Genomic DNA, 16,587 nt, shown 5'->3' with positions numbered 1-16,587 from the left:
AGCTAGGAAGCAGGCTCCACTGAGAACTAGCTTTGTGAGCTTGAGCCATCACCCTCTGCAGACCTTGGTTTTGAGTGCCTGTAGGCTTGACAACTTTTCACAAATCCACAGGAAGTCCAGGCACCTTCCTCTGCCACAGTCCTCACGCAACACCAGCTGTTCAGCTCTAATTAGACTCCACACTTCCTCTGGCACCCCATACTTAGAAGCCCTCAGGCCTCAGTGGCTTTTCGATTTACTGACCCTGCTCCTTCCTTGCTGCACTGCTGTCGAAATAGCCAAGGCCTAGCCCCTCTCCTTGGCATGCCTTCTCCCCATCTAAACCTTTCCCTTTTACACACACAGACACACGACCTTTATTAGATGAGGACACTGGGGGCTCCAAGGGATGAACAGATTTTTCTAAAGTCACATAGCTAGAAAGTGACCTGGCCATAAATAGAGCCCTTTGCCCAGATCCAGTCACTGCCCTTGCTACCCTGCAGAGTCCAGTCTCTCCCTGCCAGCCTTCCCTGGCTCCCACTGATGACAGACGGTATCTGACCTAACCCCCGCTCCCTTCCCGTCCGTGTTCTGAACTTTAGCTCTTTTCCTGCCCAGATCTATTTCAGCCCAATCCACCGAACCCATTCTGATCTTGTCCTTACTTCTGATGCACACTGGTTCCACTTCCAGAGATGTGAACCCCATCCCCCACCCCCACCCCACCCCCACCCAGCCTCCATGCAGAGTCAGCCTATCAGTCTGCCACAGCCCAGATCGGATTCTGCCTTCTCCAGGAAGCTCTCCCAGACTCCTAACTGAAGTGAGCTCAAGAATCTAGGTGAGGTCCTGGTAGCATCCTCACATGCCCCCCGCCCCCGGCCCCTGCTCATAGCCCTCAGTTCCAAGTTCCAGGCTCTTCCCACCATGTTTGCCAGATCTTGCCGCATAGGGGCTATGTTGAGGACCCTTCCACAGCCCAAATGTGACCCTTGCTTCCCAACTGCTGAGTCTTCCAGGCCCCTGCAGACTCCTGGATGGGGGGGCCCAGGACGGATTTGGGAAGTATGCCTTAATAAAACAAATGCTGGCTTTGGAAACAGCAGAGTGATTCCACCCTGACCTCTTGCTCTTCTTTCCTCAGGCAAGGCGCTGACCCTCTGGGGCACCTCCTTTTCCTCATCTGTAAATCAGGGATCCCAAAACACATATAACAGGGCTGTTGTGAGCACTAAATAAGATCATGTTCAGAGTTCTTAATATGTAAGAAGCAAATGATCACCGCTATTATTACTAATATTAGGATGATGATGAGAAGGATTATTATTATCTGCAAGGCTGTCAAGAGCTCCCGCAGTGGTGGCGTGGGCAGGGCTCCGGGCTTGGTGCCAGGCAGACCTGGGTTTGAATCCTGGCCCAGCCATCTCCTTGTTGCGTGGCTGTAGGCAAAACCCACACCCAGCCCCAGCTTCAGTTTCTTCAACTGTAAAACAGTGATGATAAAGCCGGCCCAGGTCCCTCCTACAGTGTCACTGGGAGGATCAAACAAAAGGAAGGCCCTGACAACATTTGTAAGTTGTAAAGGACCAACGCATGTCATTGTGGCTTATGATTAGGATCATTAGTAAACACCCTGAGCTCTAGGTCCCAGGGACTTCTCTGCTGCAGAGAGCTGGGAGCTAGAGATGGCTTTGATCAGGTTCCTTGACGAGTAAGTAGCAGGGCTCTCAGTGGTGTTGCCCCATTGTCTTTCTCCAAACCTGCAGTGGGACAGTGGGATCTGTGTCCTTTGTCAGACTAGTGGCTTCCTAAAAGCTAGGACAGGCTGTGCCCATGCTTTACTCCTTGGCTACATGCTGGGACTAATCGCATCTTGTCATGTACTCTTTGCCAGGACGCTAGGCCTGACTGCCTCCGTCACGGTCCCCTGCTTTCCTGCTGGCCACAGACCCTACCCTGGGCCTATTATCAGCGTGTTCATCCCGTGGTCCCTGCCTGGGATGCCAGGAAGCGGAGTGTCTCATTATGCACTCCCAGCTGGATACTGGGTCCTCAGTCCTCCTCCCGCACTGCCTGAATGGCCAGACCTGGGCCACTGCATACGGTTGGGCAAGCTGTGCCCTGTGCAAGGGTTCACAGCCAAGATGCGGGCTGTGAACAAACGGGGGCTGACATGCAACCTGTGCTCTGCTCACTGAGCTGGGAACCCTGGTGAGAGGCTGTGGTAGCCCCTGGTACCCTGTGGTAACCCTGTGGTAGCAGGAAGGAAACATTCTTCCACCGATCCACTCAGTGGATTCCACCCTTCACAAAAGCACTGTGTATGCTAGTTAGGCACCATGTAGCCCTGGCTGGGACTCAGTGTACCCATCCCATGCCTCTGTTGCCTGGGTCCCTCTCATCTCAGAAGCCCACCGCATCGCCCCTGGCCTAGATGCTAAGAGTGAATGGGCCTCAGCCTGGGTCCCCCATCATTCCCATATAGACCGTATCCTTGATACTTGTGACCTCACGAAGCCTCTAATGGGTTAAGGCCCCAGAAAGGCACAAACAGCCCTTGTCTTTACCCCACCTCCCCCAGTGGCAGACTGATCACACCGTGACAACTTACTAAAGCCTGTAAGCCCTTTTTAGCCAGCATGTAAATAAAAAATGTGCCCTAGTCACCATAAGGTATGTTTATAATGTGTAGAGTGTGTCAGCGGAAGTCCACCTGGATCCCACCACTAAGGGCTGGTGCAGTTTGGGGCGTAGCACCAGCGCTAGACCAGGGAAGCCCCCCTTCTCTCATGCCCACTTCTCCTAAAAGGAGAAGATGGAGAAGGTCCCAGGTCCAGAGCCACCCTCTCTGCAGGCTGGCGTTCCCACCGGGGCAGCAGCCATGAGTCCCTCTAGAATTCAGACCAGCCCAGAGGAGCTAGGGTCAAAAAGGCTGAGGAACAGTTTTCACCCCCCTGCCCACGCCTGCCATACTCACCCTAGCCCTCCCACTCGGCTCCATACCCACTCCTAATACCAATGGGGCAAAACCCCTGGGGTTGACCCCTGCCCCTGCCCATGGATTCCCCAAGTAACAAACCAGAGGGCCCCACCCCAATCTCTGTCCCATCTCCCAACTGCTACTAGAGAAAGGGGGTACTGACCTGACTGTCCTGGAATTCTCACCATCAGATCTGAAAGGGAAACAGAAAAAAAAATCAACAATCAGCAATATGCTCTCAATGCTGCTTCTCCCTGTGCCCTAAACGGCTCCCTGTGCCCTGTGCCCTAAAAGGCTCCCTGTGCCTTCTCCCTGTTGCCCTCATGGCCAACACATATCACGAATATGAGGGATGGTGTATTTCATGCAGAGAAGAGCCAGCACGAAGGTTGGGAGATGGTGATGGGCCTGCCTGGGTTGTTGGGACAGGGAGGGGTACAGTGTGCCTGGGGTGGATGGAGCAAGGGGAGGAGTGGTAAGTGGTGAGGTCAGAGAGGAGCCTGGAACCAACCACCTGGGGCTTCGTGGGTCAGAGGGGGAAGCGAGGCCCAAATCCAAGTGGCTGAGAGGCAGCCTGCAGCTGTGGGCCAAAGCACAGCCCAAGCTTTAAACACAGAGGGACCTCCCCTTGGATATTCGTTCTGCCACATACCAGCCCAGTGACCCAGGCAAGCCACCTCCCTTCTCAGGACCTGAGCCTCAGTCTCCCCACTTGGAATACAAGGCCAATTCTGGCAGGGTTGTTGGGATGATTAAGCCTTTTGTAACCCAGCAGACAAATGCCAGGTATTATTAACAACACAGAAAAGGCTTTGCCAATTGCCTGGTCCAAACTGCTTATTTTCTAGATGAAGAGAAAGAGGCTGAGGGGGTAAGTGAGTCAGCCACTGGGCTCCTTTCTACTACATTGGTCTGCCTTCTTCATTGTGAGGCCCCCTCAGAGGTGAAGGAAGGGCGAGAGAAGAGAATGGAGTGCAGGACAGCTTTGAAGGAACTGAGGGAATGAAGGAAATCTGAGACCCGCCCCTCTGGCTGCTCTTCCTCAGGGCAGGGTGTGTGGTGGGGTTGGGGGGGCACTTAGACAGTGGAGCTGGTGCCTTGGGGGTGGGGAAGGGGAGGAAGAGATACCAATGAACTTGGAAGAAGTGGGAAAGTGTGGGAAGCAGCCTTTCTCATCCCCTTTGTCTTCTTCCTCCTCCTTCACACCCCTCCCCACTCCCTGCCCCACCTTTTCCCCTGCGGAGAAGGGAAAGAAAACACATCACAGGCTCCATCCTCAGGTGAGAGAGCCAAGACTCAACCTCAGTGAGAGGAGCATCATCTATGTTGGGTGCAAAGTGAGAGACGGATGCACAGGGAGAGGAGGTGGACCTCAGGAGGGAGTATTTGTTAGAAGAGTGAATGGAGCCTTCACGGGGCGGGTGGGCAGGCAGGCCTCAGGGTGCTGGAGCTCTAACTGGGTGAGTACAGCATGCCCAGTTCTTTTTTTTTTTTTTTTAAAGATTTTATTTATTCTTTTGAGACAGAGAGCTACGGGGAGAGAGAGAGAGAGCGAGAAAGAGCGAGTGCATGAGCAGGAGGAGAGGCAGAGGGAGAAGCAGACTCCCCTCGAGCCTGGAGCCAGAAGTGGGGCTTGATCCCAAGACCCAGATCATGACCAGAGCCAAAGGCAGAAGCCTAACTATCTGAGCCACCGAAGTGCCCAGTTCTGCTACTTGCTAGCCACATAATCCTGGGGAAGGCACTCCCCTATGCCCTGCCTCAGCTTTTTCACTTGGAAAATGGGGTGGGGGAGAGAAGCCCTCCCCTCCACCGGGAGGCTGTGAGGCTCCGCCTAGGACAGTGTCTGCGTGGCCGTGGTCTGTGTTCAGCCAAGGACAGTAGCACTAACCTTTAGCCTTCAGAGCTCCCTAAAGGGACAGAGGACCAGGGCCACAAAGCACCTTTTTGCATTTATTAAAACTTTCCATCTCACACTGTAGCAGCAAGATTGCTTCTGAGGCCTGGCCCAATTCTTCATAGGGACCAGGCTGGAGGGGTCTGACTTCGCTGGCTCCCCAACTGTCAACAGAATTGAGGCCAAACCCTTCAGCCACCCTCCCTAACACTAATACTCTGCTCCAAGCGGGCTCTGTCTTCTCGGATACCCCACCCCATCCCTAACCCCCAGCACACACTTAATCAGACCCAGACCTGGGAATAAATAGGAGCCTTCCAGGAGCTCACAGGTGGACCCCCTTGCCCCAATCTTCTTTAGAGCATAAGCAACCTATATAATCACTGCCATCAGCATGTGAATAATCACTGAGCCCCTGCTAGGCACCAGGCAGACTCTCTGATCCTGCAATATGGGAACTGCTCCTCCAATTCTAAGATGATGAAACTGTGCTCGCTTCGGCAGCACATATACTAAGATGATGAAACTGAGACTCAGAGAGGTCAAAATGATTTGCCATATAGCATACAGGTAGGGGAGCTTGGCATAAACCCCAAAATCCATGCTCTTACCACCACCCTGGACACATACACACTGTTAAGATGAGTTCCCTTATCCTACCTCCCTAATGTCAAGACAGAATCTTCTTCTCCAGCACTCTTTGTTCGGAGAGATTACCACATATGCACCTCTGTTCCAAAAGCATTTCTCTCTCTCTCTCTTTTTTAAAAGATTTTATTTATTTATTTATTTGAGAGAAGGAGTGCATAAGCATGTGTGGGGAGGGGCAGAGAGAGAGGGAGAAGCAGACTCCCCACTGAGCAGGGCTCAATCCCAGGACCATTCTTTGGGAGACAGCGTAGACCTGGATAAGTCACTGCCCCTGGACCTTGGTTCCTCATCTATAAATAATGGGGCTATGTTAGTTGAGTTCCAGACAATCTTAGGCCCTAACCTTAACCCTAAAATATCTCATTTCTTCAGAATGCCAGAGTTTCTCTTTTGCATCAGCTGGGTTCAGCTGCCTACATAGAGACCCAAAGACTTGGGGGTACCAGGCCTCTCTTTATCAATCCATGTCAGGAGAAGAGATCCATCTCTCCTGCTACTCCAAATGTCTTCTCCTTATGAAATGCCTCTTAGGACCCCAGTCTCAAAAGGTTTAGTTGGGCCAATTCCTATCCTCAGGAGTGGTCCCCAATAAACAGTAACTTACTATAAGCTGTGAGTACAGTGACCACATTTTCTGAATCTAAAACTTGGCCATTGTAATCAGACCAAGGATTTTAAGTGATCTCTACACCCAATGTGGGGCTCAAACTCATGACCCTGAGATCAAGAGTCTCATGCTCTTCTGACTGAGCCAGTCAAGAGCCCCTGACCAAGGACTTTGACACTGCTGCTTCCAGGTACGAGAAGCAGTTTGGCAGATGGGACAATAAATAGCAAAATATTGGAAGTTCTTGAAACTTTGAGGGACTTAGGGGACAATAGGCCGGAATACTTGAAAAGAATGTAAGCCCTTGATTTGCCATATTGGGGTTTCTATCTTAGCCTCCTGACTCGTTCCCTGCCTCTGGTTTTGGTACTCTGAGCCTCCTGTAAACAGTGTGTGGGGAAATAATAAGGTGCTTTGCCCTAATATCCTAGAATTAGATAAACAAGATGATCCTCTGAGAGCTAAATTAATAAACATAAAATACATAAAAATGAGACATGCAAAGTTACTTGAAAGAGAAAGACTGGTCCTCAAGTCAGGATTTGAGTTGAGTAACATGTCTAAAAAATTGGTGTCAAAGGAAAGGAGACTGGACACCCATGGAGGTAGATTTTTTTTTAAAGATTTTATTTATTTATTTGACAGAAAGAGATCACAAGTAGGCAGAGAGGCAGGCAGAGAGAGAGGAGGAAGCAGGCTCCCTGCTGAGCAGAGAGCCCGATGCGGGACTCGATCCCAGGACCCTGAGATCATGACCTGAGCTTAAACCACTGAGCCACCCAGGCGCCCCTGGAGGTATATTTTTTTAAGGAGGCTTGAAGGAGGGGCTCAGTAGGTTAAGCATCTGCCTTTGGCTCAGGTCATGATTCTGGGGTCCTGGGATCCAGCCCGCACTGGACTCCCTGCTCATTGAGGAGTCTGCTCCTCCCCCTGCTCATGCTCTTTCTCTCTCATTCTCAGTTCTCTCTCAAATAAATAAATAAAATCTTTTTTTTTTATTTAAAAAGGAAGCTTGAAGGACAACTGTGAATAGGGCTCCTTCCAGCAGTGCCCTGAGGAGAAAGAGGGGTACACTAGCCCACGGATCTCACAGGTCTCTTGCAAAGCACAGAACCAATCCTGGGGTAGCCATGGACCTTCTCTCCTAGCCATCACCTAGTCTAACTACAAGTCTCCTTAGTGGAGCACTCCCTCCTCACCGCTGAAAGAACATCTCTAAAATGCAAATCAGCTGAGGTGGTTCTCCTGCTTCAAGTATTCAGTAACTCCCCTCATTGACTTCCCTGCCTGTTCAGCCCAAGCACTCCAAAGCTCTCCATCTCACTCTGCCCTCCCATTGACTTTTCTAGCACATCTGGTACTTGCTACCTGGAACACTCCTGCCCCTCTCTAGGTCTTTTAACTGTGTTACAGCGATATGTGAAATAGTTTAAAAAGTCAAATTGTGAAAGGATCTCAAAAGAATGAGACTCCTTTTCAATGATATTTTTTTTCTGAGTTCACTTTCAGATTTCTAAAGTATATGTTCATATTATATTGCTAATCTGCTTGTGAAATTTATTTTCTTGTGTGTCTTTTTACATTTTTTGTGTAATAAATGTATGCAGATTTTCAAGTCACAAGGACTGTGAGGATTATAACAGAAAACACAAATTCCCCACTCTACGCCCTTCCCACCCTTGACCCCCACTGTCAGAGACAAACCCTCTTCATCTCTTTTAACTGCTTGCTCAGGTATTTGCCTTCTCATTTCTAAAGAACCCAGGCAGGGCGCCTGGGCAGCTCAGTCAGTTAAACAGCTGCCTTTGGCTCAGGTTATGATCTCAGGGTCCTGGGATCGAGAACCAGGACCGATCCTTGCTCAGCAGGGAGCCTGCTTCTCTCTCTTCCCCTCCCCTGCTCATGCTCACCATAGTATGTGCGGTAACTGTACTTCATTTCCCATACAACTTTTCTTTTTCCCTGGTATTTTTTTTTAATTTTTATTTACTTGACAGAGATGACAAGCAGGCAGAGAGGCAGGCAGAGAGAGAGGAGGAAGCAGGCTCCCTGCTGAGCAGAGAGCCCGATGCGGGGCTTGACCCCAGGACCCTGAGATCATGACCCAAGCGGAAGGCAGCGGCTTAACCCACTGAGCCACCCAGGCACCCCACTTTTTCCCTGGTATTGATGGTGATGTCTTTGCTTGCTTAGTTTTCTTCATATCTATGATTGGTTTTCCCCGAACTCTGTTGGGAGTATATTTCTCTTCTCAATGTGTTTTGACACCTCAGATAACCCATCAGATTTTTTCTTTTCTTTTTTCTTCCTTTTGAGAATTTGTCCCAACTGCAATTCAGGCTGGGTGCTCTCTAGACCCGCATAATGGTGCATGGAGGGTCTTGTCCCTGCCCTAGCACTCTGGGATTCCTTTCACCTGTCTTCTGTGTTGGATTTCCTATTTCCTATATCCCTTGGCCTTTTTTCTGACTTTAGGTCCACACTTTGCTGGAGCACATTCTCCAGAGCTCCCCAGAGAAAAGAGGCCGGGGACATAAAATCTTTAGACCTCATCTGTCTGAAAATGTCTTTCTTATGCTCTCTGCCTTGATTGATAATTTGACTGAGTATAGACTTCTAGGATGGAAATTATGTTCACTCAGAATTTTGAGAACACTGCTCCACTGTCTCCTAGCTTCCAGTGTTGCTGTTGAGAAATCCAATGCCATTCTCTTTCTTGAAACTTTGTGCATGATATGTTTTTCTCACCAACCCCTGGAAATTTTCAGGATCATCTCTTTATCCCTGGCATTCTGCAATTCCACAGACATACCTTGGTGTGGATCTTTTTATCATTTATCTTGCTGGTTACTCAGTGGGATTTGCATCCTTCAGTTCTGGGACATGTTCTTGTATTTTGGCTTTGATCCCTTCCTTCCTGCTGTTTCCTCCATTCTATTTCTGGAACTCCTGTTGTTGGATGTTGGAGTTCCTCAACTGATCCTCCAATTTTCTCATCTTTTCTCTTCTGTTGTCTATTCCTTCATCTTGTTATTCTGCCTCCTAGGATATTTTGTCTCCTTTTATTTTCTAATACTTCCCACTGAAATCTTTATTTTGACTCTCGCTATCTTTAATTTCCCAGGTTTCTTCTCCTCCCTCCTGACCTCAGTTCCTTCCAAGTTCCTTTGTTTTCTGTTTGTTTGTTTGCTTGCTTTTTTGGTCACTCTTAGAGGTTCAAATAGCTTTGTACTATCTGATCATCTCTAGCTACCTAAGACTTGCCCGTGCATGTGTGCATGCATGAGAGCACACACGCGTGCAGGCGTGTGTGTTTGTGTGTGTGTGTGTGTGTGTGTGAGAAATGTTGTACTGAGGTTTAATGTACATAAAATCAAAAATCAAATATACCTGTCTTAAGGGTCCTTGGCTGGTGATCCTTGGCAATTGGTTCCCATGACACTAACAAGTAGATTGGAAGCTCTCTGCATAGCTGAAGCTTGCCAAGTGGTGGGCTTCACTACAGTTGCTGGGCTGAAGCCTGTTCTTTTGTTGAAAGACTCCCACGTGTCATCGTTTGGAGGCCTTTTTCTAGAGCCTTTTAGTTTCCTCACAGAAGACTACTTTCCTCTCTTGTATGCTCCTGACTTTGGTGTCCTAGAAGTAGGGGAGTGGGAGGAGGTTGGGGTCCCACTGTTTTGGGATGCAGATCCCTTTGCTTACATCCCTGTTTCATCCCACACTTCATTGTGCCTGATATCCCCAAGCCCAGGGCCCCCTAACTTCAATTTCTCCAAAGAGTCAACCCCCATCTGCCGAGTTGGGGCTTGGTGGTGGGGGGGTGAGGTCCCTCACTAGATGGGGCCAGGAAGGGACAAGAAGGTCTGTTCACAGACTTTCAATATTCTCCCTGTTTTTAATTCCACACCTCACCCAGCCTTCTGTGGTTCCTAGCATCTCTGAATCCTAAGCATTTCTGGGTCTCTCTGGGCAGAATAGATTACTTCTGGTCAGCTTCCCAGACCCTGTGTGTTTCTACCTTTTTTATTTCTTTACTCATATTTCAGTTGGGTTTGGGGAAGCAGCAGAGATAAATAAGTTTATTCAACTCATTATGTTTAACAGGAAGTTCCTCTTCTTGCTGCAGCCAACTCCTATTCATCTTCAGTGACTCATTTAGGGAGGACCTCTTCCAGAAAGCTTATCTGAATGTCTCTAGGCTGGATGAGGAGGCCCTCTTCTGTTCTCCTGCAGTGTCCTTTTCTTGCTTCCATCACAGCCCCGATCAAACTTATTCTGAAAGTGTCCATTTCCATGCCCCACTCTCCCTGTAGATTAGGAGCCCCTGTAGATTAGGAGCAGTCTAGGGCTGTGACTTAGTCATGCCTGTACCTCCAGACCTCACGGTTTGGCCCACAGAGGTACAGAGCTACTATGTGGTGATGGAATGAATGAATAAATGAATGACTACCTAAATGAATCAGACCCAGTTGGAGGGATCATCCAGAAAGGGAAATAAGCTGAAGATGATTTTTCCTCTCCAAGAACAGTTCCCTAAAAACTGTAAGTTCCCTAAAAGCTATATGTGCATGCTTGCCCATGGCAGCGTGACTTAAAGCCATGGAAAAATGGGCCCAGCTTCTATGCCCTACATTTGGTGGATGGTTAAGTACATTATGGTATATCAGCTGCCGTTAAAAATAATGCTTGCGAAGAATATGCAATTACATGCAGGAAATGCTCAAGTGAAAAGAAGCAAGAAAAAATTATATGTGCTATATCATTTCAGCTATATGAAAAGAATAAAAAGAACAAGGGAAATACACCAAATGCTCGCAGTGGCTATCTTTGTGCGCTCTAATTACGGGTAATGTTTTTCTCCTCTACTTTTTTTTTTTTAAAGATTTTATTTATTTGGGGCACCTGGGTGGCTCAGTGGGTTAAGCCTCTGCCTTCGGCTCGGGTCATGATCTCAGGGTCCTGGGATCAAGCCCCACATCGGGCTCTCTGCTCAGCAGGGAGCCTACTTCCCTCTCTCTCTCTCTCTGCCTGCCTCTCTGCCTACTTGTGATCTCTGTCAAATAAATAAATAAAATCATTTTTTAAAATATTTTATTTATTTAATTGACAGAGATCACAAGTAGGCAGAGAGGCAGGCAGAGAGAGAGAGAGAGGAGGAAGCAGGTCCCCTGAGGAGCAGAGAGCCCGATGTGGGGCTCGATCCCACGACTCTGGGATCATGACCTGAGCCAAAGGCAGACGCTTTAACCCACTGAGCCACCCAGGCGCCCCTCTCCTCTACTTTTCCGAGTTCTTCTACATTTTCTAATGCAAGTGCATTAAATGTCTAATTTTTTAAAAAGGTCCTAAGAAACGAAGGTAAATGTACTGAGAGTGCCATGGAGAAAACACTGTGAAGGGCACCTGAGAGTCTGAGTGCAGGTCCAGCAGCGCTTGCTGGGAAGGCTCTGTTCTCCACTGTCCAGAGGCCTTGAAGACTCAGACCCACGGAACACCACCCCTTCTCACTGCAAAAGAAGGACGTTGCTCTGGAAGCCAAAGGAGGAGGATCTTGGGAGTCTAGCTTCTTAAAAATCACACCACCATGGGCCATACTGGGAAACAGAGACCTCTACATGGGCTCCAAACTTCAGATGCCCCTCTCCATGAGGTGAAGAGTCTGTGGGGCCAAGGGAATATGACTGTCAGGATCTTTGGCTCTCTGTCTTCCAGACTGCACTCCAGGTACCCAGAACCCCAGAATTCCCTGCTCATATCTCTTGAGGTTATTTGCAAGAATTTTTTGGTCTTATTATCCAGGTCCATCTGCTAGGGCCAACAGGTGGCCAAGGGGAAGTTGGAGTGGAGGTGGGGCTTTGATGTCATCTGGAGTGTCCATATACATCTCAAGGTTCTATATGAACCACAGGTGGGAAGAGAAGGGGGGAGGGCCAAGGGCCTCAGCTAGTACCTTGATGGGCCCTGCAGAAGTAGAGGCAGGCAAGTCCATAGGTCCTTGTGCCTTCAGGGTTTACAGAAAGGCCTAATACTTAGAGGTGGACAGATCTGTGTTCAAAACCACTTATTTGCTGTGAAACCATGAATGAATCCATTCCTTTCTCTGAACTTCAATTTCCCCAACTGTAAAATAGGTATAGTAATTCCAACTTCAGAGGGTTGCAGTGAGGTTTGCTAGGGACAGATAGGCCTAGTGGTTATGAACACAGGCTTTGGGTCAGAGGGGCCTAGGCCTCAGTGGCAGCTCTGGCCTCAGTAACTATGTGATTTACATCTATAAGGCCCCGTTTACTCCTTAGTATAATGGAGATAACAACAGGGTTAACCTAACAGAGTTGTTGGAAGGATTGTGGTTGTAAAGAATATGTAATAACATTGGAAAAGGCTTAAATGAGGAAAGGCTGCTTAATAATCGTTGTACAAATATTGGTTATGGTAGAGTTGACGGGGCCTCCTGTACTCCCCATCCCCTCTGCCCAGCTTTTTTTTTTTTTTTCCATAGCTCTGACCACTATAGGACATCTTCTGTGTCATCTTGTTTCTTTTCTGCCCCTGCTCCACACCCCGCCCCCCAACATACACACAATAGAATATCAGCTCCACAGGGCAGAGATTTTATCTCTTTTGTTCACTGGGTCCAAACACCTAGAACAATGCGAACAGAGAAGATGTTCTTCTACAGTTAAGTGGATATCTGCTCCTTAGGGGCAAAAAGGCATTCTTGGCGAATATAATAGTCAGAATATAGGCATGGGGGCACACAGAAGTCTGTTATGCTTAGGAACCCTAGACAGTTCAGTACAACTTGAATACTGGTCAGGAAGGGAAGACCGTGGCTAGAGAGATGAGTGGAGCCATGGTCTGATCAAAAGGAGCACAAGAGAGCTTTCCTAGACCACAAATGGTATAAAGACTTACTTGTGATGATGGCCAGGGAATGGAAAAGCCCTCGGGGAGAGGCAAAGATACCTCCCAAGTTCAAGAGCCACCTAAATCATGACAATGTGAAAAGTGATTGTAAAAAACCTCTTGAAAGATAATTCAGCTGGAGAAAAAGACTCCTGCCTAAGGGACCAATCTGAGCCCAGAATCAGACCTAGAAATGACACAGAGGGAGGTAGAGAGGTCAGGAGGGTAAGAGAATGGTGACACGCAAGAAAATCTCATAAGGGTTAATAAGAGAGAACAACCAGATGAACCACCGGACAAATCAGAAAGCTTGGGGGATAATGAAGCCACTTTCAGTAATGGATCCACCTGACATCCAAGGCCAAAATGGTGGCAGGGAAGCAAAATGAAGGCCGTGGCAACTTCAGCTGCCGTTTATCCTTTTGCTGGTGATTACTCTTCCTAAGGGGTCCTTGATTACCACTATCCATTGAACAAGTTCTGGGATGCTGAGGATGATGATGAAGATGGCTGCATACTTCAAAGAAATGTTTGGCTATTGTTTTTTAAATTTCTTCCTCAGAAAATAATGAGGCAAGTGCCACTTCACATTTTTTATTTTAAAAAGAAGACAGGCAGAGGCTACAACAAAGAGCCTTGAATACCAGGCAAGGGTATATTGTTCTGTAATTTCTGGGGAGTCCTTGGGGAGCTCAGCCCTGGGCGTGATAAGGTCAAAAGCTGCCTTCCCCCAATTCATGCTCCTTCCTGTCAAGCAGGCTTTATTTGGTCTTTCGCTTATTCTGCCTTTTAGTAATGCAGAAAGAATAAAGTGACTATTTATTAGGCACCTACGAAGGTTCAGGCTTGTGTTATGTTCTTGACAGCTGGGCGAGATGGTTATTCTTCTTGCCATTGTATAGATATGAATACTCAGGCTCAGGGTAGCAATGTGATTTGCCTAGAGTTACGCAGTTAATGAGCGGTGGAGCTGAGATTCAAGTCTGGGTTGGTCTGACTCTAAAACCAATGCTTTTAACTGCTACAGCTGTGGTTTCCTTCTGTCATGTCAGAGCTAAGTGGCACTTCATCTCCCATACCAGCCTGTGAGCTTGGCCTCTCTCCCTCACCTGGCTCCAATCTCCCCTACACAACATGCCGCCCAAGCCCGTGCCCCCCCCGCCCCCACCTTCCCACCACCCATGAGCATTGGGGTGGGGGGGAGTGCTTCTGAAAGAAGCAATCATTCAAGGTCAGAGGGGGAGCGCCAAAACAGGAAGGTGGTGTTAGGTACAGGTATTGCAGCCCAGATCAGCTCCACATTATGACCAAAAAAAAAAAAAAGAAAAGAAAAGAAAGAAGAAGAAGGGGGAGAGAGAGAAAAAAGGAAAATGGAACTGGTTCTCTCTCCAGCCCTCCCTTCCTGCCTCCCTCTGCTAGAGGCAGAGGGATGGAGGTTCAGTGATGATGGGGAGGAGAGTGGGTGGAAAGGGGAGCAGCTTAGAGCAGCTCGATGTTGCAGAAACCTCAGCTCAGACTCAAAGCCCCCTCCTGTGCACTAGGGGCCCATCTCTGGCCTACCTGCTCCTACTGCCTAAGCAAAGGAGGCTGGGTTGAGCTCCTGGGAGCCCACTAAAACGAATGTGAAAAATAAAACAAGGTATGAAGTCCTAACAGTGAAGAGGATGGAAGAAAGTGGTACTGATGAGAGATTTCAACAAATTTCTGGAAGCAAAACAAAAATAAAAACAATGAAAGAGGAGAATATTCATAGTTGAAGGAGAGCCAGGGACACCGCTCAGGGGGTTGCAGCCAGGGTGGGAGCCAATCTGGCCAGCAGAGTTCCAAAGAGACTGCAGACATGGAGATGGTAGGTATGAGGAAGGGCAGGAATGGTCAGGATCTGAAAATGGGGGTATATGCTGAAGGTAAGTACATGAAATCCTCCCCTGCTCCCCTAAGCCCCAAATCCAGAATCCAAGCTGCCTGGCAAGGCAAGATATCAGAGAGCTCCTGACTAAGGGAATGAACCTATCTGCAGTCAATTAGGGCCCCCAGGGGCCTGCTGGTGTCCCCAGGATGAAGTGCTTTTCATTCTGGCATTCAGGGGGCACCCATTATGACAGCCAGCCCGCTGGAGTCTCACCTAAAATAAAGCCAGCAAGTGGACAAGCCAGTCTGGGTGTAAGGCAACTCAATCAGACTTTCTCCTAACTCATTCATAGACTATAAGATAGAAAGTATGAGGGAAAAGATAGGCAGCCTCGGGGATCAACCCAGGAAGTTGCACATCTAACTGGCGGACATTCCAGAAAGAGAAAACAGAGAAAATGAAAGGAAAGAAACTACCAAAGAAATTATGTAAGGAGAGATCAAAAGAATCCAACTGAACCGACTCACTGAGTACCAGATTGGGTGAATGGAAAACAGACCTTGAACTGATTACATAGTTTACATAGCTGGTTACATAGGTGTATTTGGCTTGTAAAAATTGACTGAGCAATTCATTTGTGACATGAGCACTTTTCTGTATGCATATCATATTTCCATGTGATATCTAAAAACAAAAAACAACAAAAAAAAACACCTTCTCGAAATCTCCCAGCAAACTCTCTCCAGAAGGTGTGCTATGATTATCTGCAGTTTCAAGGAACTCCATGGGACAGTAACGATATAAATGAGCAAGTGAGCGAACAAATAAGGGAGAAAGTAAGTTCTGGTCTCAAATACAAAGCAAAGTAAACAGTGGCATTATTTTGAGCCATGTCGTAGAACATAAGAAAGGAAAATGCATTTGCTTTTTTTTTTTTAAGATTTTATTTATTTATTTGATAGAGACACAGCGAGAGAGGGAACACAAGCAGGGGGAGTGGGATAGAGAGAAGCAGGCTTCTGACTCAGCCCGATGTGGGGCTCGATGTGGGGCTCGATGTGAGGCTCGATGTGAGGCTCAATCCCAGGACCCTGAGATCATGACCTGAGCCGAAGGCAGACGTTTAACAACTGAGCCACCCAGGTGACCCTGCATTTGCTTTTCACACTAGGAACATCTTCCTGGGAGTACAGAGATTGTGACAGTGGACCATGGAAACTGAGGTGCAATTATAGTCCTAAGCACATCAACACAGTGCATTATTGGTGATCGGTTTGTCTGGATAAACCACCAAACACCTAATTATTACAGAATGCAAATGCAGTCAACCCTGTGGAATGCAAAAGTACTGAGCACAGAATGTGGGAGGTGCCAGGGTGGAGGAGAGAGGGAGGGAAGGATGGGGCCCTAATAACTATGTCTTAGAGACCAAGTGGTGAAGAGATAGTGTGGAAAATGGATGGAATAGGAAACCGTAGTTTAAAACACTGCTTGTTAAAGTTACAAAGGTAACTAACAGAGGAACCGAAGTAGTTGTATAACTATCGCAATCTATGAAAGGGAGAGAAAGAGTCAGGGTGTTGTAAAGAAGCTAGATCCTCATTTGTCCTAGTAGAAAGAAGTCAGTAAATAATGTTTAAGTTGATAAATGAAGGGCACCTGGGTGGCTCAGTCGTGATCCCAGGGTCCCTGCACTAGGCTTCCTGCTCAGC

General features: G+C 48.0%; 1 protein-coding gene across 3 annotated transcripts in view; it reads right to left on the bottom strand.

The window, feature by feature from the left end:
- Window positions 1-16,587, bottom strand: part of IQSEC2 (IQ motif and Sec7 domain ArfGEF 2) — a 78,148-nt gene that overhangs the window by 49,595 nt on the left and 11,966 nt on the right. For all 3 annotated transcript variants that reach the window (XM_044234475.1, XM_044234476.1, XM_044234479.1), the window contains exon 2: window positions 3,126-3,155. In XM_044234475.1, coding sequence (XP_044090410.1) covers window positions 3,126-3,155 — 30 coding nt within the window. The remainder of the gene's footprint in view (window positions 1-3,125; window positions 3,156-16,587) is intronic.

The sequence above is a fragment of the Neovison vison genome, chromosome X (genome assembly GCF_020171115.1).
Source record: "Neovison vison isolate M4711 chromosome X, ASM_NN_V1, whole genome shotgun sequence".
NCBI classification, from domain to species: Eukaryota; Metazoa; Chordata; class Mammalia; order Carnivora; family Mustelidae; genus Neogale; species Neogale vison.
Note: the sequence above shows the minus strand (reverse complement) of the source record. Positions and strands in the feature narration are given on the sequence as shown.